This window comes from Asterias rubens, chromosome 4 (genome assembly GCF_902459465.1).
Source record: "Asterias rubens chromosome 4, eAstRub1.3, whole genome shotgun sequence".
NCBI classification, from domain to species: domain Eukaryota; kingdom Metazoa; phylum Echinodermata; class Asteroidea; order Forcipulatida; family Asteriidae; genus Asterias; species Asterias rubens.
The window spans coordinates 4,173,545-4,193,760 of NC_047065.1; the positions used below are offsets into that span (position 1 = coordinate 4,173,545).

Genomic DNA, 20,216 nt, shown 5'->3' on the forward strand with positions numbered 1-20,216 from the left:
GTAAAAACTTGAGCTCAATTGGTCATCGAAGTTGCAAGATAATAATGAAAAAAAAACACCCTGGTCACACGAAGTTGTGTGCTTTCAGATGCTTTCTAAATATGAGGTCTTGAAATCAAATTTGTGGAAAGATACTTCTTTCTCGAAAACTACGTCACTTCAGAGGGACCCGTTTCAAACAATGTTTTATACTATCAACCTCTCCCCATTACTTGTTACCAAGTGAGGTTTTATGCTAATAATTATTTTGATTAATTACCAATAGTGTCCACTGCCTTTAATCAAAACAATTAGACAACAGGCCTCGAAATACCCCAGGGCACCACAGGAATTGCTGTGGTGCCCTGTGCTTTTGCTCTGGTGCCCTTTGCTCTGGTGCCCTTTGCAAAGCTCCAATACAAGCGGACATTTTCCTCATTGAAGTACCCCCTTACCAGAGGGCAATTGCTGTGCCCCTTCAACAAGAAATTTCAAGGTCTAGGATGCTGCCTTTTATTATAAACTATAAGAGAAATGGACTTGGTAATTATGAATTTATTTTGTGGCTGAACAAAGAAAATTGTGACCTCTGGAATTAAAACAAAACTGTTTTTATAATTATTTGTTTTCCCAATTCATCTGGCGGACACACAGCATTAAGATTCAACTCAAAACTCAAATGACTTTTCTTTCTATTGTTAACATGAATATCTTTGTTGGTAATTTGATACCTTTAATGTTAAACTTTTGTGAAAGGTTAACATTAAACTGACTGTGCTTTGATTCTGCCGTACGCATTTCTGAAACAATCTCAACTCCTTAGAAGTATGCAGCATCGGCTGCCAACCAAATTAGCGCACATATTGCTAAACATTAACCATCTATAACCTTGCAGGTATAAACTGTTAAGAGAATCATCTTTGCATTGTTTCTATTGCACACAAAGTTAGTGAAAAATACTAGTGGCAGTTGCAGAATAATTTGGGTCTTATTGCAAGGGTCATGGGTTCGAATCCCACCCGAGTAATACGACTGTGATTTTTTCACAGGGCTCAGGAACGTACTGAGTATTTAGTGCTTACACACATCGGTGTATGGGTAAAAACCAAAAGTGATATAATTTGACTCTACCTTTATTTTGCATTCTTTGGTATCATAAGACAAAATGTGTCACCTGAGTTTACACCTGAATGAAGATATTTACGGAGTAAATAAAATGACGATCAGTCAACTTCGTCACAGATATCTCCAATGATGCCATTGAAGGCAGTCGTTCGATCCGCATATACATGATGACCAGCTTCCTTAAGAACCTAAAAAAATGAAAAAGCAGAAATTGCAATTATCTACAGAGATTCCGCAGATTGTCAAGTGTAGAGTTCGGGCAAACGTTTTGGTTCAGCGGGTCTTATGTGTTTATGCTTCGTTTTTTAAAGGGCATGGGTACCAATGCATTTTCTCCTTGGTAAAGGGCACCCTATGAGAAAATTGTAAATTTTCACTGGATCATTTCAAGAGCACCAAGGCAAAGGCCAGGGGCATGGAGGCATTCGCCTTCATTGCCTCCGTGAGATAAAGGGTTTTTACACCTTTTACAGATCATTTTTTTGGCCATGATATGAATCCCTCCCTTCTCACTCTGAATGAAGATGTATGTAATATAATTAACCTGTAGAAGTTTCAGCTTTATTGGTTGTCAAGTTTTTGAGAGGAAAAAGGAAAATCACAGAGCAAGGTTTTCAGGAGAGTCACGTAAAGCCATGAACATGCCCAAACTAAATTCCTGTGAAAGTGTTTTACTTATTTCCCAAAAATGTACAGCACCTCAGTAAGTATTATTTCATTGGAAGCTTTCTTCAATCCTTATCTTCAAACCAGGTATGTTTAAATGTAAGCCTGTGGACGATTGTGTTTTCTGTCGTACAGAGTACCCAAATCCTTTAAACAGAGAATTGTTCTGAAACTTACGTGGACCTTGGTGTACGCATCTTTCCTTATGTCTTTCAACTTTTCTCCTCCTGCTTTGTTCATCCACGAGTCTTCACCGTAGATCGCTGTGACGGGGACATTCTTAGATAGTTGCTCTACTCGTCTCACCATGGGGTTAACAGCCCAGCCCAACATCTGGGACATAGACTTGAAGGCCTCTTCACCACTAATATTTAAAAACAATTAAAAAGTTGTTTAAAGACACTGGACACTATTGGTAATTGTCAAAGACTAGCCTTTACAGTTGGTGTATCTCAACATGTGCATAAAATAACAAACCTGTGAAAAATTGAGCTCAATCGGTCGTCGAAGTTGCAAGATAATAATGAAAGAAATAAACACCTCTGTCACACGAAGTTGTGTGCTTTCAGATGCTTGATTACGAGACCTTGATTCTAAATCTGAGGTCTCGAAATCAAATTCGTGGAAAATTACTTCTTTCTCAAAAACTACTTTACTTCAGAGGGAGCCATTTCTAACAATGTTTAATACTATCAACCTATCCCCATTACTCGTTACCAAGAAAGGTTTTATGAGAATAATTATTTTGAGTAATTACCAAATAGTGTCCACTGCCTTTAAAGGCACTGGACACTATTGGTTATTACTCGCAATAATTGTTAGCATAAAAGCCTACCCGGTAACAGGCAATGGAGAGCTGTTGATAGTATAAAACATTGTGAGAAACAGCTCCCCTCTGAAGTAAATAGATTTTGAGGAAGAGGTAATTTCTCACTAAAATAATAAACGACTTCTGGCCTGAAGCCTTTTATTAGGCATCTGAACGCACATAAATTTGTTTAAGAAAGGGTCTTGTTTGTTTCATTATCCTCTTGCAACTGTGACGACCAATTGATTCCCAATTTTTACAGATTTGTTATTTTAAACATAATGTTGGGAAACACCAAGTGAGAAAACTGGTCTTTACTAAAGATGTCCAACTGGTGCCTTTAAGCAGCTCAATGAAATTGGGCATGTAGACTAATATGTACCTTGGCTGTTGTGCATTGCAGTGGTAGATGTAGGTGCAGATGCGATCATCATCAAAAAGCTTGATGAACTTTTTGCTGAGATCTCCACGAGCTCGCTTGAGGAGACGGGGACCTGAAGAATAAAGGAAGATTTTATGATATACTTCAAGATCTGTTTCATTGCCGGCTACGGCTACAGCCGTTGGTAAGGGTGTTGTCTAGGGGCGTTTCTCGAACCTCGACTTGGGCTAGAGGCTCTGTGTGCTGATGTTCAAGCAATACTCGCTCCTCTAAAATGCAGGTTCAAGGCCGAGCTGCACGCGCAGCATGCAGAGCCTAAGCCTGAGATGGAGCCAAAGCCGAAGTTTAAGAAAGGCCCAAGGACATCGCACACTCCAATTCACAGTGATGTGGTGACCAAGCCATAGCCAGAGCCGCCAATTTGGGCATGTTAGACAGACAATCAATTGTCAACCCGTTTGCAGGTAAATCAAATTTCTTTGGGGCTAACCACACAACCACGCAGCGCCAGGCCTGTATACTTACAAGGTTAAGGGGCAAGTCCTGTTTTTTTAAATGAATTCAGATTTAAATGAATTCAGACTCAAGACAAGCTTTTAGCTAGATATTGACCAAATTTGAGCTCTACCACTTATTTCAAAAAGGGTTAAAAGTGTAGAAATTTCTGCAGGCAAACATCTAGACCTAAGTTCATCAGCTTACCAACAAAATTACCCGCTTAACGTGCCCTGTTAAGCCAAGATTTCATGAAAATCGGCCATGGGCTCATAACAATTTTTTGTTGTTGAAATGTGCTTACCCCAAGGACCAGCAGCTCTTATACTGGACAGTGGATTGAATGCTGTTGCCACCGCCCCAATGGCCCTGATCCACAGTGGGAATCGAAGCTCTTCTGCAGGGGGCTTCTCACTGAACCCCCACGGGTCAGCCAGCACCAGATGTTGTACCCTCTCCGGGTGTTGTATGCTATAGGAGTATGTCAAATACCCACCGAGGCTATGACCGACCAGCACCATTTTTTCAATGCCGACTTTGCTCCGCCATTTCTCCATCGCATCGACAAATTCTTTCTCAGCGAGCTCAGGATCGTTGGGCATCTTTGGTCTAGAACTGCGACCAAAGCCAAGCATGTCGAAGGCATAGAGGGGTTGTTTTTCGGATAAGGCATCAAGGTTGAGGGACCACAATCCAACTCCGCTAGCAAATCCATGGACTAGGACGATGGGTGTTTTGTCCGAGGCCTCACTAGGATTCAGTTTGATAGTCCATAGTTTATCCTCACTGTTTATTGGCACAAATTTACCCTCATATTTAGTTTTGATACCTGAGAACAAAAGAACAATTGACTTTATCATGAATATTTTTAAAATAAAAGACAGTATCACAACAAATAAATTGCTGACATATTTGGTAGGTTTACTTTGTATGAAGACTTAATTTTGTTGGAAAGCGCTCAAGAAAAATATAAAAAAATTGTTTGTGTTGTACACCAAAACCAAACAGTACACTACCAAATTGTCTTGTAAAAGAATTTTTCTTTTCCATTTAGGCAAATTTATTTATTTATTTAGTTGTATGGTACAAAACATCAAAATGTATTTTGGTTAAATAAATTCAAAATTTATAGAGGGAGAGTTTGTGTACTTGATGAAGTCTACAAATGTATATCACATAGATTTTGGCTATCAGAGGCCCTAAAAGATATTGTCCAAGGGTATTCTACAAGAGGACCCTTTTTCAGGCATTCTGTAACAGACCTTATCGCAAATACTCGGGCGCACGTTAGGCGTGGAATTAGGTGCATTCTGATCTAGCTACGGATAAAATTTGATTGCTAGCTAGACCAGAATGCACCTCATTCAACAGTGAGTGCTTGCGGAATGGGTATTTGCGAAAAGGTCTATAGCAATCATAGATAGCCGAAAATATACCCCAACCCACCCAGGGGGGGGGGGGGGGGGCGGGTTAAGTGAACGGGTGGATTTCACAAAGAGTTAGGACTAGTCTTATCTCGAGTTAGGACTAGTCTTATCTCGAGTTAGGACTAGTTACTCATCCTAACTTAGGACTATCCATGCTATTTGTATATCTCTTAGGACTAGTCCTAAGTTAGGACTAGTCCTAACTCTTTGTGAAATCGACCCCAGGGCTAAAAAAATTGCAGACTTTTTTAGAGGAAGAACAGGCTCACATGATAAGATACTTTCTTCCGCTTGCTGAAGTAACTTTGCAGAAGTTGGACTCCATCTCCCCCATGTTCTGTTGCTAAACCATCCAGAGCTGCAAAACAAGTTTAAAGCAAAGAAAATGAAGATTTCGGATAACTTTCCGTATGGCGCCACCACTTGTTCACTAATTTTTACAAAAAGGGATATCTCATTGAGGTAAATTAGATACTATATTATTTCATATTGAAAGAAAAAGTGATGGCGCCATACGGACACTTTTCCAAGATTTCCTTTATTTATAAGTAAACATAAATGACTTAACTTTTTTGGAACAATGGATTTTAACAGATAGTTTTCTGAAACTTGAATGAAAGTTTCCTTATTTTAAAATTAAAAGTGAATGTAAACAAGGAAAATGACCATCCAACATTCATCCTGCACTGGTCTTTTGTCACCACATTGTTTTTTTTTGTGATAATCAAAATTACGATTAATCACAGCAACTTATAATATTTTGAATCCATACAGAACATGATGAATGCAGTTTAGATCAATTTCAAATCAATTACATTCACTTTATTTCCAGTCCAATTCAGGTTAACAATACACAAGATGATTTAGGTAAATAGTAAGCAAAGCAATACAATTATAAAATATGTAATGTTAATTAGTTGCGATAACGTAACCCTCCTCCCGACAGCAGGGGGAGGGTTACACTATTGCAACTATTATGTTAATACAATTATTAGTTGCGATAATGTAACCCTCCTCGCGGTTGTCGGGAGGAGGGTTACGTTATTGCAACTATACAATGATGTAATACAATATTATACTTATTAAAACAAACATTTACAGTCATACAATTTAGTTAATACGAACATAAAATACAAAATCAAAACCAAAACAAAACACATGGTCAATAAATTGAGATGGAGATTACAAAAATGCAAGCAAATCAATTAAAAATAAATAGTAACCTTTCTTCATTATTGTTTGAAATATCTTGGTCAGATTCAGAGGACACCATCCGTTGTGAATCCACTTCTCCCTCAGCGATTGGTGCAGACATTGTTGTCATTGTTGTTGAGCGAAGTCTACAACCAAAATTCTTTAAATTGTTGTTGATAAAAATACAACGGCGCAGCTCACAAAATGTTCTTTTTATTAAACCGTGTAACTGAAGAGAAATGCGATAAAACATGGATAAAAAAACGACTAATGTCGCACTCGCAGGAAGAAAACCAGTCCTGCTTGCTGGTAAAACCATAGAGTGTGTAAAACTATGGTCGAATGTCACCAGCAGGGAAATCCATGCAATGCACTCACACAGCAAAAGATGGTATGATTCAGCGATTTTGTATTCAGACCCGATGATGTAACACTTGTGTACACAACAATCAAGGGATTCCTTAAAAAAATACACACTGCTCTGACACACGGCGGCGGGTCTTCACCTTTTAACCCCGTACCATGATGACGTCATACCATATTCGTCTGAAGTCTAGACTCTAATAATGTACTTCCCAGATATCCATTAAAATATTTTGAGCACCAGTCGCAATTGCGACGCCCTCACCCGTTGAGCTGGCGCACACACTGAGCGTTTTCGAAACAGCGGCATTGCTTTCGGCTCTGTCTGAAGTCCCATATATATGCACGTAGCATACGGAGCCGGCTTAAATTGAAACCGTAGTTTTGCAAAGGGTCTTTTTACGTCACACACACCCGGCGTTTTTTGCATACATGGGCCGGCATATGACGCAATTTGCAGCCGCTTCCCCCCGCATGAGCTTCATCAGGATCGTGTAGGATTTCTAACGCCAAAAGAGTCTAAGTTTACTGTTAAAAGTCAATAAATTTTGAAATAGATTCTAAAGATTACAGTTACTCTAAACATTAGTTATCATGAAAATTTGGAGTTCAGAACACGTTTTTCAGTAAGTATATATTTTTTTGTTAATTTTAGTTGGATGCTTTTTTCATTTTTGTTTACTCCGAGTCCAATGCATGATGATCGCAGTGTCCTGCATAGCGATGGCAATAAAAAATAGATTTTTTTTTTATTCAACCATGTCAATTGAAAACTACCCATTACTTTTGTATGTGATTTAGTTGCGATAAAAAAAATAAACGTAACGGCCATCGGGAGGAGGGTTACGTTATCGCAGCTATATTATTATGTTATCATTGTTATATGTGATTGTGAATGTTCGTTTCTGTAAAGTGTAAAAATACTAAAACAGGCCTACGTGAAATTTGTTAATCATATTTTTTATATTATTTAATTAATAATAATTTATTTAATATAATAATTTATATAAAACTGTCTTGATCGAGTCGAGGAGAGTAATAGTCGGGAGGAGGGTTACGTTATCGCAACTAACATGACTAAGCTAAGTACAGATTGTTGATTCAATCAATGTGATAAATGATTGTCATAGTTGCGATAACATAATCCTCTTACCGATGGCGGAGCCGGAGGTTTACGAGCTAAATTCGAATCGAACAGGGCCAAATGGTCAAACACATACAATTTTGACAGCTAGTCAACAGATTTGCTCATATTTTTACCACTTTCGAAAGTCATGACACCAATTGTAGGATTGCGAACTTAATCCTCAATGTCTAATAAAGCCTTTCATGACACCATTTTGAAGAAAAAGGACAAAAACTTATCGATACCAGATCCCAGGGCGACACAGTCACACATTTCCCTGGTTCATATTTGAAACTGTCGCAACATCGCACGTTTTTTGACTTTATTTTTTGGTCACCAAGCGCTGAAACGCAGGTACCAGCCTATTCGATTGACGACCTGCTGAGCCGCGGCCGAGTTGGACTAAACCATTCTGTGAAAGGTGTGTTACAAGGCAGTGCGTGTGCGCTGTCTGTTTACAATGCCCGGCGTTTACTCAACTTCAGTTGGGACGATTTGTTGTCAAGTTGGGGCAGAATATCCACAGGCCACTTTTCATTTCTTAAAGTTGAGCTTGTTATCTTCTTCTTACAGCCATCCGTGGGAGACGGTTGCTAAGGCGGCATGGAGGAAGTACCCAAATCCAATGAATAACAGTGTAGTAGGGGTTGATGTTGCCGAGAGGAGGGTAGAACCATCAGGGAAACTATACAGTCATAGAATACTCACAACCAAATGGGGCTTACCCGGCTGGGTAATCAGAGTAAGTCTTTAGCCAGGGCCCAATTAAATAAAGCCTGTAAGCACAAAAACTTGCTTAGCACAAACAAAAATTCCTTACCAGCCAGAATGTTATACAGTTACCTTTGCTGAAACTGGTACCCCAACAATGATTTCTTGCTTGAGCCAAGAAATTTGCTAAGTAGAATTTTCTGCCTATACAGCTTTATGAAATTGGGCCTGGATCAGTAGGTAGTTCCAAGAATTTTGCCCAAAACTGGAGTCCACATTGACTGATTTATTTAGTTCATCCCTGGTGGCCAAAGCAAGTGCTTAGCAACAGAGCTCACTTGGGACTTGTGTTTTCCACAAAAAGCACCAAAAGTTCTTGAGACTAAAGACAGTTGCTATGACAACAGTCACACCCAAACACAATTTTCTGAATGAATGGATATAGCTTGATATTTGTTTAAGTCTTTGAATGTTGTTGTTGATTTCAGTTTCTAGGTATGAATCCAACCTGTTTTGTAAGTGAACACTCCTTAGTAGATGCCAAAGAAAGAACACTTCTTCTCAAGTCTAAAAATGTAAGTTATTGACAGCTCTCTGAAATCTCAAATACTCTGACGCTTTCTTGATCATCTCCAACTTGTTTGTTTTCCTTTAGTTTTATTTCAGTTTTGTGTTCCACCCATTTCCAAAAGAAAGAGTCCTTATGATGATAAAAATAAAATTAAAAGTCTCAAAAATCACGAAGCATTCAATAACATCACAATTGAAATGTACGGCCTGTACATTTTGTAAAAGTATTTTCATTTTTATTAAACATCTTTTAGTACATTCTTAAATTTTGATTATATCCATGCAAAATTTACGTATCTGACTCACTGTTTCTGTGCTCATTGTTTGCACTGCAGATAAAATGGTAAAGCATTATTTTGGGACCACATGTTGTAGCCGTAGCAGTGTTTAAAAAGGCTAAAAGAGAGCTCCGTCTTTGTTAAGGTTAAGGTCGAAACTATGAAGAACAAAAAAGGCCAAAAATCTTCTATGTGAAAATCCGTATGTCTGCATTTGTAGCGTTTTTTTATGATACAGGTTTTTGACGTAGCTCAGCATTTATGTTTTTGGGAATTATAGGTCATTATGGTTAGTAAGAAGTTTGCAACAGCCAATCAATTTTCTCAGCAAAATAATAATAATAATAATATTTATTTGGGCAATCACATTTACAAGCACATGTACATACATTAAACATATTTTAGAAAACAAAGTAAAACAACAATGGGGTGCCAAGGAGAGCATAAAAGTTTAAAAAAATAACTATCGCCAAAAGGCGTATGTCTCCTAAATCCCCAAAATACATTAAGGCAAGAAAGGGCATATACACAAGCACAGAAGATAATACAAATCACTCAACAGCTATAAAAGGCAAACAAGCAGAGATATACACAAAAATACACACAATCCAAAAAGGATATCGTTAAAAAGCAGGACAATCATCAAAATGGTTTAGAGCAATACATAAAAACTCCATAAAATACATCAAAAATGCTCACCAAATGATTTTATGGCTGAAAAGTGAATGCAATAGTCCCTCAACATTTCTAATGACTTATCAATTGTTTCCTCTGATGTCTTCTAGGTAACCCTAAATAGCTACGTGTCCATAGATGAAGAACTTGTGTATAAACCTCATCCAACGATATCAAACGCGTAAGTAACATATGCTGGACACAGTGCAGTGTTTTATGTTTTTTGTTCAACCTTAAAGACACTGGACACTATTGGTAATTGTTAATCTTCTCACTTGGTGTATCTCAACATATGCACAAAATAACAAACCTGTGAAAATTTGAGCTCAATTGGTCGTCGAAGTTGCGAGATAATAATGAAAGAAAAACACCCTTGTCACACGAAGTTGTGTGCTTTCAGATGGTTGATTTCGGGACCTCAAATTCTAAATCTGAGCTCTCGGAATCAAATTTGTTGAGAATTACTTCTTTCTCGAAACTACGTCACTTCAGAGGGAGCCGTTTCTCACAATGTTTTGTACTATCAACCTCTCCCCATTAATCGTTACCAAGAAAGGTTTTGTGCTAATAAATGTTTTGAATAATTACCAATAGTGTCCACTGCCTTTAATTTAAAGGGAAGGTAGACATTTGGTAACTACTCAAAACAAATTTTAACTTAAAAACTGACTTGGTAATGAACATTGGAGAGCTGTTGATACATAGTTTTTGAGAACGAGGTAATTTCTCCCTAAAATATTAAAATACTTCTATTAACTAGAAGTCTTTTATTACTATCTGAAAGCACACAAATTCGTCCAACAAGGGTGTTTTGATCTTTCATCATTTTCTCACAACTTCGATGACCAATTGAGCCCAAATTTTCACAGGCTTGTTATTTTATGCTTATGATGGGATACACCAAGTGAGAACACTGGTCTTTGACAATTACCAAACGTGTACAGTGCCTTTAAAGGGAGGATATATTTTTTGTAATTACCCCCAAAATCAATGCCTATCACGTTTCTGGTTAGGAAGCACTGCATCTGATGATAATGTACAACATTTCTCAGCTGTAAGAGTGATTAGCTTCCCAAATTTACAATATTACAACATCCTCATTTCTCTACCACTTGTTCCCTTTTTGATGTGCCAAGAACTTGCTCTTTACCTTTTGCAGAGAGATCATTCTCAGTAAATGGCCCCAAAAGGTGGGATAAGCTTCCTGTGCTTATCAGAAATGCCAGCTCACTCACCTCATTTAAGACACTCCTTAAAGCTCACCTGTTCCAGCAGTCTTATTTATCTTTTCAACTGTGCCTCAGCGGTGCTCAATTTTGGTGCTCTATAAATGACTTTTGATTGATAAATTGATTGATCGATTGATTTTTCTTTTACCTTTAAAAACAAACACTTTATTCATTCACAAAATATACTGAATTTTCAAAAACATAGAAAAATTGCATTATAGAAACAAAAATAACACTTTAAAAGTTGTTTGACATTTTTGTTTGTCTTTTGTCTACTCAATAAATAGAACATTACTAACGCAAGAAGCTGTAGTCACTGTTAATGGTTTTGGTCTCGCTAATCATCTAGAAGGACTGGTCACCAAGACAATATCATCCAAATCTGCCTCGGTAAGTACAATTTCTCAACTTCTTTCTTGCCCCCCCTGTAAGACTGTCAGATGGTAGCCTTGTGTGATGTCGATGCAAGGGGATGGGCTGTGGTGTGGCTGGCTTGAATTCCTAATTACAAAATTGTCTTCTTGCTAAATGGAATTTACTAATTGTGTGTATTTTATGCATTTTGTATCATTTCATTTCTGATTGGTTGTATTATATCTGCATGACAGTTCTTTGTCAATGTCATTTTAATTTCCCCAGTTTTTGATAAAAACCTTTTATCTGGTGTATTATATATAAGAAGAGCACCGAATGCAAGCTCTGGTGTTCAGCATATTTGTTGCACAGGCTATTTACTCCCCAGGGAGCTGAGATGGTTTAAGGAATGGCCCAGTGACCAGGGGTAATAATGTGGAAGTGCTTTGAGACTCCCTTCGTGTGTGAAAAGCGCTATATCAAAATTGGTTATTATTATTATCTATCTATCTACTCCCATGTGGGGTGTCGCGGCCGAGCGGTTTTAACCGCCCGGCCACGACACAAAAGAGCGCCGGATTCAAGCTCTGGTGTTTGATCAGCAGAGCGTGGGTTCGTGTCCCGGTCGTGGCACTTGTGTCCGTGAGCAAGACACTTAATCAGGGGTCAATGGGTACCTTTGAGGGCAGAGATTGATTTAGCCGAGTAGCGCATTTGTTGCGCAAGGCTGTATACTCCCCAGGGAGCTGAGATGGTTTAAGGAAATAATTAAGGCCCAGTGACAAGGGGTAATAATGTGAAGCGCTTTAGGAGGCCCTTTGGACGTGAAAAGCGCTATATAAAAATAACTATTTTTATTATTATTATATGTGTATCTTGTAATAATTTGTTTGTATTGTTAATTTTTGAATGTTTGTTAATTTATCTTTATTCTTTGTATTAATAAGAGTCAAATATGCTGTCTTATTGATTCTCAGACTGTGTATTACATTTATGAATTATTCTTTCAGCGTAGACATATTCGCTCCAGATTTTAGGCGATGTCTTAAAAATGCGACAACTTTTGATTTTGTTGTTGTATAATCTACATTTATGCAGGATTCTGTCGATGGAATGAGTAAAAAAAATTAAAAAAATGTATTCTTGCCTTTAAACTTTAACCCCCAAAACCTTGAAGTTAGTTTTATTGTATACATCTACATTTATAAGGCATTAAATCAATCGCACTGTTAAAAACCAGAGGTACACTTAACTATCGACTCAAATTGTTAACATCCTCTCATTTTTACTTTTTACATTTTGTACTGTTATTTTTGGTAGCTAATTGTTGCTTGACCAAGTTTCTATAAATTGTTTAGCCTGGTGTATTTTACTGATAGTTTTTACTGATTTGTCTCCTGTGACTAGTTCTTTGGCTTACTTTTTACTGTTGTTAAACGTGTACTTACTTTTTGCTAGTGATTCTGTTTTGATTATCTGTTACATGTAGGTGCCTCGAGGCCCTCGCATTAGGCGCTCTATAAATTAATATTGCATTATTATTATTATAACAGGGTCGGGAAGCAATGGAATGGGTCATCCAGACGATCAACCAAGAAATGAAGGACTTAGCTTCTCAGGTTAACAAGAGCATGGAGGATATAAAACACAGTATGGAGACACTCAACTACGAGTAAAACCTGTACAGAGCAAGGTTACGGATAATTGTATTTAACACAGTATCGAAGCTCATGAGCACGGAGGATATAAAACACAGTATCAAAGCTCAAGAGCATGGAAGATATAAAAACACTCAACTACGAGTAAATAACCCTGCGGAGCAAGAACATGGAGAACTGTAAAACACAGCAGGCCTGTATCCTTCGTTTATCAAAGGTCAAGGGCAACAAGACATTTTCTCCTTGGTAAAGGGCACCCTATTACAAATTTGTAAATTTCTTCTGGAGCATTTCAAGGGCACCAAGGCAACGACCATGGGGCACGGAGGCAATCGCCTTTGTTGCCTCCGTGAAGTAGCAGGCCTGCACAGTATCGGAGCTCATGAGCATGGAGAATTGTAAAACACAGTATGGAGACACTCAACTATGAGTAAATAACCCGGACGGAGCAAGAGCATGGAGGAAATAAAACAGAGTAATGAGTCACTCAACTTCCAGTAAAGCACCCGGAGATCACCCTTGTCTAAAGAAGAACATCTCACATGTAATTTCTCAGGTTTTTTCATGATTTCAGGGTTTGATTTTATAAATCCTTGAGCCTTTTTGAAAGAAGGAAAGCAGTTACCACAGAGAGAAAGAAATTGTCTACATTGTGACCAAACCTGTTGTTTTGTATTTCTGGAGATGCACAGAATCTGTAAACCTCTTAAAATGTTTAAAGCCATTATACACTTTCGGTAAACAGTATTGTCCAAGTCCCACACTTTGTGTATCACAACTTATATATAAAATAACAAACCTGTGAAAATTTAGGCTCAATCGGTCATCGGAGTCTGGAGAAAATAACGGGAAAACCCACTCTTGTTTCCGCACATTTCGCCGTGTCATGACATGTGTTTAAAATAAATCCGTAATTCTCGCTATCGAGAATTGATATTGTTTTAATATTTTCTCAAAAAGTAAAGCATTTCATGGAGTAATATTTCAAGAGAAGTCTTTCACCATTACCTTCTGTAAACCCTGTAAATTATTTGTAAATTTGTGAACTCTTTTTTTTTTTTTTTTTTCTGTACCAAAAGTGTATAATGGCTTTAACATGTGGAAGGTTTTCCTAAAACCTCCTTGAGCCTTGAAGATTCTTGAAAGAAGTAATGCATTCACCAAAGGAGGAGAAAACATTTTTGAGTTTGTATTTCTGGTGATACACAGAGTCGGAAAACCTCCTTTTGAAGTAACATCTGGGAGGTTCTGGTTCTAAAATAAGGGGGAACGTAGGTCTGAACTGAAGTTGCTCCGTCTTGTTCTGGGGAATAAAAAAAAACCTCTGACATAGGCTAGTCCAGAAGAATATAGTGTGTATTCATGTCATCTGACTTGAAGTGGTTAAAGGCCTGGTCACACAGACCTTGATAACGAAAACGAGAACGCTAGAAATTCTCGCCCTCGATTGGTTGAATAAGCGTGGAGCATTTGAACCAACAGAATGCATTCTCTTTTTATCGTTTTCGTTATCGCTGCAGTGTGACTTGGCCTTTCGGAACGTTTTCAGATCCTTTAATACCTACATGTACATGTATGTGTGTGCAAACTGCCTTTTTGTGTGTGAATCTTGAAATGGGTGCTTCATTGAATTCCAATTTCATATTTGTGATCCTTAGGGCTTGCAGATTTTCTGCGGCCTATTAGGTTGGGTTAATTAGAGGCAGGGGGTATATTGGTGTCATGGGGTATATTAGTGGCATGAGGTTGGAATTGGTGAAACAAGTTTATGGTGCTTTGCTTAGGCCATAAATCCATGTGTCGTTTATGCGTTGCGCATAGTGTGCAATGCTTAAACATGAAAATACACACCAAGCAATGCACATGAATCCATTTTGTTGGTGTGAATTTTTGTTTTAAAATTGATTGTACACTATGTATTATGCACAACATATGACAGACACACCGATTTCAGGCCTTATTCAAATTTTGCAAAATGATTGTTTTTTTTTTCCCCCTGTGGCCTTAGCTGTCTTGTTCCCTGAGAATCTAATGCAAATTTTGTATGACTTCAATCACCAAAATCAAAAATGGTTGTCTATTTGAGACAAGCCTCATTAATGGGGCTGCGGTACGATGTATAGACCGTATTGAATAACCCCTTTTTTGCTATGAAAGTCGCCATTTTGTAGGGCAAACCGTACGCGTGTCTAAACGCGTACATCAAAGAAGCACGCAGCACTCCCGGTTTGATTTCTACGGCATAAGCACGCACACGCTCGCAGACGCCATCTTGTAGGGCAGATTTGAACGGTGAAGTCTTATTCATTAGGTCTATTCAGACATTTAATTTCTTTGCAAAAGGTGTCTGTTTACACCCAAACCAAACAGTGCACTAATATAGCGCCACCAAGGGCTAATTGAGAACTTCATGGTTGAACTTTGTATAATTATGTTCTGCTGCACAAAAGACCAAATTGAAATCTGTACACATTTGTTTCTTCTGACAGTACAGAATAACAGACACTTGATTTGTGCTTCCATTTTTGAGATTCACTCAACTTTATCTTTCAATGTTTTCACAGTCAATTTGTATCGGATGCAACATGCCAATCTAGCTTTTGTACTCCCCCCAAAACCATTTTGTAGTTTTGTGTGAATTCATTTCCAAAGGATGTTTGTCTTCCAGGCCAGGACCCAATTTAATGGCTCTGCTTACTGCCGAATTTCGCACTTACGATCATCAATCTCTGCTTACTGTGCAAGCACCGAGTTTCTGGGGTAGCTGTGTTAGCAGGGAGTACGCAGGCGCACAAGCTAAAAATCCCTGCTAACCAGTGAGATACGCTTGACGTAAGTGCAGAATTCCCTGCTTCCCTAAGCCCGTTAATAGACGGTAAATTTGCATCGGGATAAAGAATATTCATTTTGGTTTTACCCATACACCGATGTGTGTTCGCTTCATAAACAGTGCTACTCACATCGGTGTATATGGGTAAAACCAAAACATGCAAAATGAAGATGTTGCTGGAAAACATAAACAGAGACTTAGATTATAAAAGTGGTTTATTTTTTATTGGCAAATTGCACTAAAGTAAAGATTAGCATCCCAAAGTGACCATGCGCTGTCTAATGAAAAATATATTGTATATATTTGAGTTTGAATTTTAAAATATTAGATTAAAATAGTTAAGGATTTATTTCAATTTTATGTGAGGTACTTTTTATGATCAATTAATTTTATTTTTACATACTCTTCTTGAGGGTAGTTTAAGAACAGCAGCAATCTCATAATAATTAATAAATAACCACTTTTTAAGAAAATGCAGAAAACATTTCTTAAAGACACTGGACACTTTTGGTAATTGTCAAAGACCAGTGTTCTCACTTTGTGTATCTCAGCTTATGCACAAAATAAACCTGTGAAAACTTGAACTCGATTGGTCCTCAAAGATAATAATGAAAGAAAAAACACCCTTGTCTCACAGGAAGTTGTGTGCTTTCAGATGCTTGATTTCGGGACCTCAAAATCTAATTCTGAGGTATCGACTTCCAATTCAAAATATTTAGTGGAAAACTACTAAGTAAGTTTTTATGGGAACAATTGTTTTGATTAAAGGCAGTGGACACTATTGGTAATCACTCAAAATAATTATTAGCATAAAACCTTTCTTGGTGACCAGTAATGGGGAGAGGTTGATAGTATAAAACATTGTGAGAAATGGCTCCCTCTGAAGTGCCATTGTCTTCGAGAGAGAAGTAACTTTCCAACATTTGATTTCGAGACCTCAAGTTTAGAACTTGAGGTCTCGAAATCAACACGCACACAACTTCGTGTGACAAGGGTATTTTTTCTTTCATTATTATCTCGGAAGTTCGATGACCGATTGAGCTCAAATTTTCACAGGTTTGTTATTTAAGGCATATGTTGAGATACAACAACTGAGAAGACTGGTCTTTGACAATATTACTAATAGTGTCCACTGTCTTTAAAGAGCAGCACTACACAAATACTACAAGACAAAATAATATCCACTGCCATGCAGGGCCCAACTTCATAGAGGTCCTTAAGTACAAAAAGTAGCTTTTAGCTTAACAAAATTTCGCTTGAGTTTAATTTGTCACTGGTATCCTGCTCATTTATGCTAAGCAGAATATTTTTACTTTGATGTTTGTTTTGTTTTCAGTTAAGTTTAAAAAGTGATCTGAACACCTAGTAGTTTGATCAATTCATGTTGTTTTTTCTTTTATTGGAAAGTTTACAATTTGATCAGCTGATATGTAAATTGAGCGGATTAGGGGTAATGGGTGCTGTATTATATTTTGTATAAAATTAGAGACTTTATGTCTGCAAGTTACACCAACCAAATTTATTTTTCTCTGTATAAAACATGAACTCGCACAAGGGGTCTATAAATTTGTTGTCGGTTTTGTTTTGCTTATTTGGCAATCGAGTTCAGTTGTTCAAGAGAATATTTAATATTTAAACTTTATTTGTACCTTTTTACTGGTGTTGGGGAGAATAAAGTTGCATTGAGTTTGAGGTTTTCATAAAAAAAAAAAATTCTTTTGGATTTACTTTTGTGTCTCAGTGTTGTTTTGATGCTCATGTCAATGAGAGTCGACAAACTCCCACAAGGGGATATGTGTAAACTTGGAACAGCCAGTCTTAGGAAATGAATGGGCTGAATCTATATGTTGCATGGTGTACAATCCCCCCCCCTCCCCCACCCCAAACCACCCAATTATGGTGTTCTGGCTGGTAACCTATTTTTGCTAAGCTAAAATTTGTAAAGCAAGTTTTTGTGCTTGCAGGCTATACAAGAGTTGCTTAAGCAGAGAATTATGCTTGCGCTACCTACGACCGATGCATGAAAGTATTATCGCACTGCGACTGTTGCATGAACGGCAGAATGTGTGTTTGTAACAAATGGGCAGCGCCTAACGACTTGTCATCAAGTCTAGTACTTTAGCTCCAGCTCCAACTTTGTCGTGCTTACCTACTGTTTGTGCTAAGCAGCTCTATGAAATTGAGCCAGGTAATCAAACCCAAACTCTGCTGATCAGAAACACCATCCCCTAAGTGTATGATAATCTAACAAGCTAATGCAATAGAGTAATAACTGGTAACAAGACACTGGGGTTAAGTTTACTTAAGTTTCCATAGAATTTTATTACAAAATCTGTTTTAATGGTGTTAGTGCAAACAACCAGTTCCTTTAGCAGCGTCACAGTCGTATTATATAAAAGTGTTTGCTTTTAAAGTAAGTACATTTATTAATACATTGTTACATGATATGAGTAAAACATTGCACCATTCAAACAATCCTTTTTTTTTATACTTTTAACTTAAAAATAAAGAAGAATGTGTTAACAAACTAAATGCTCAAAATATTGTTCAGTTGTTTTAAAGAAATGCATGCGGTTAAATGGGAACGCAGTACAGTGTAGTCTCTTGCCTGCTGACTGGCAGTTTCACAAGATTGTTGCGTGAGCTATTTCGTTATCACCACAACAAATACTTAATGACTTGTACATAAGGCTAGGTTTTTAATGAAGTCCTTTTTTCCTCAAAGGCAAAAAACATGAAACTTCAAAATATTCTCAGGATTACTGGAACTAGTATCTACCAACGAAAAGTAATGTGACTTTTCGGAGGCCACAATAAATAGTTTTTAAACAGAGTTGATAAAAATTGTGTGTTTCCTTCTCATTCAAAGGTAGTGTCAGTAGCTGCAAAAGCACACAAAAAAGTTACAATTACAAAATAGTCTTTAAAACTATATTTGGAATATGACTCTATAAGTACAGTATTTCATTCAGATTTGCCAGTTCAATTTCAGCAAAAATTAACCCAACTCAATTAAAACATATTCAAATTTTGCCATTGTTAAAACTCTTTCTCATTCAGATTTATTTGAGTAATTCTAATTTATTTCATTTGAAGCATTTAAGACTCAGGCCTGTATCTTTCATTTCTGAAAGGGCAAGGACACCAAGGAGGAAATTGTAAATTTATACTGGAGCGTTTCAAGGGCACTGTAATGCACTGATTAGGGGGCATGGAGGCAATCGCCTTCATTGCCTCCGTGAAGTACCAGGCCTGAAGACTTTACTAGTTTTCAGTATCATTCAGTTTAATTTCTACTCTGATATTTGCAATTGACGAACCAGAGTGGTTAACCAGCCCTTTTTTTTGCTGCTGATTTTTGTGGAATTGAATGATCTTTGTGACCTGAAGAAGTTGAATGATAATGTTTTGGTAAACTGCTGAAATAGAAATAATATTTTTTTTATTGTTGAATGCTATTGCAAAAGATTATTCGCTGATGCAAAAGATTATTTATTTAACAAGTTTTTTGTTGAAATTGGCCGAGAATACCTACAGTATAAAAAATATCTTTAAATTAATTAAATTATATCAAATTAAAGGCAGGGGACACTATTGGTAATTGTCAAAGACTAGCCTTCATAGTTGGTGTATCTCAACATATGAATAAAATAACAAGCCTGTGAAAATTTGAGCTCAATCGGTCGTCGAATTTGCGAGATAATAATGAAAAAAAAAATCTCCCTTGTCACACGAAGTTGAGTGCTTTCTGATGCTTGATTTCGAGACCTCAAATCAAATTCGTGGAAAATTACTTCTTTCTCGAAAACTACGTCACTTCAGAGGGAGCTGTTTCTCACAATATTTATACCATCAACCTCTCCCCATTACTCATAACCAAGAAAGGTTTTATGGTGATAATTGTTTTGAGTAATTACCAACAGTGTCCACTGCCTTTACATAAATAAAATTATATCTAATTAGACATCAATGTTGTTTATTTTCATGAAAATGGGTGGCAATGTGGGTGGCATATCATAAACTTTACAACATTGTCTTTAACATAAATTGTTTACTCGTTGTCATAACCATGTACACAAAAAATCTTACTTTTGCGACCATGTCTTGCAATACCTGAAAAGGCATAGGTAAAATTTAACAGGGCCATGTCTTCTACCCTTCTTTTGTGTAGAAGTACATAAGTGTCTTCCTCAATGTTTTGCACATTTTCTCTAACAGCCCAGCCTGATATCATGACATACATGTACATGTAGAACAAACATTTTGGACCAAACTGAACAGGAATAATGAAATTCTGACGATAAACTCATTTCTAAACTTGTCCATGCAGTTTCCATTTGTAGTAT

At 37.3% G+C, this 20,216-nt stretch overlaps 2 protein-coding genes across 2 annotated transcripts; one reads left to right on the forward strand and one right to left on the reverse strand.

Moving 5' to 3' along the window:
• Positions 1-318: 318 nt before the first annotated feature.
• LOC117289766 ((Lyso)-N-acylphosphatidylethanolamine lipase-like) lies at positions 319-6,545 on the reverse strand. Its single transcript, XM_033771031.1, has 6 exons — positions 6,106-6,545; positions 5,152-5,240; positions 3,760-4,284; positions 2,961-3,072; positions 1,948-2,134; positions 319-1,292 (listed from the first exon to the last, which is right to left on the reverse strand). Exons 1-6 carry the CDS (start codon positions 6,393-6,395, stop codon positions 1,203-1,205), a joined length of 1,293 nt encoding a protein of 430 aa, XP_033626922.1. The 5' UTR covers positions 6,396-6,545; the 3' UTR covers positions 319-1,202.
• A 365-nt stretch (positions 6,546-6,910) lies between these two features.
• Positions 6,911-13,826, forward strand: LOC117289375 (PRELI domain containing protein 3B-like). The gene is made up of 6 exons (XM_033770473.1): positions 6,911-7,065; positions 8,139-8,307; positions 8,765-8,851; positions 9,910-9,980; positions 11,316-11,418; positions 12,936-13,826. The coding sequence occupies exons 1-6, from the start codon at positions 7,034-7,036 to the stop codon at positions 13,056-13,058; spliced, it is 585 nt and encodes a 194-aa protein (XP_033626364.1). The 5' UTR covers positions 6,911-7,033; the 3' UTR covers positions 13,059-13,826.
• Positions 13,827-20,216: the final 6,390 nt, after the last annotated feature.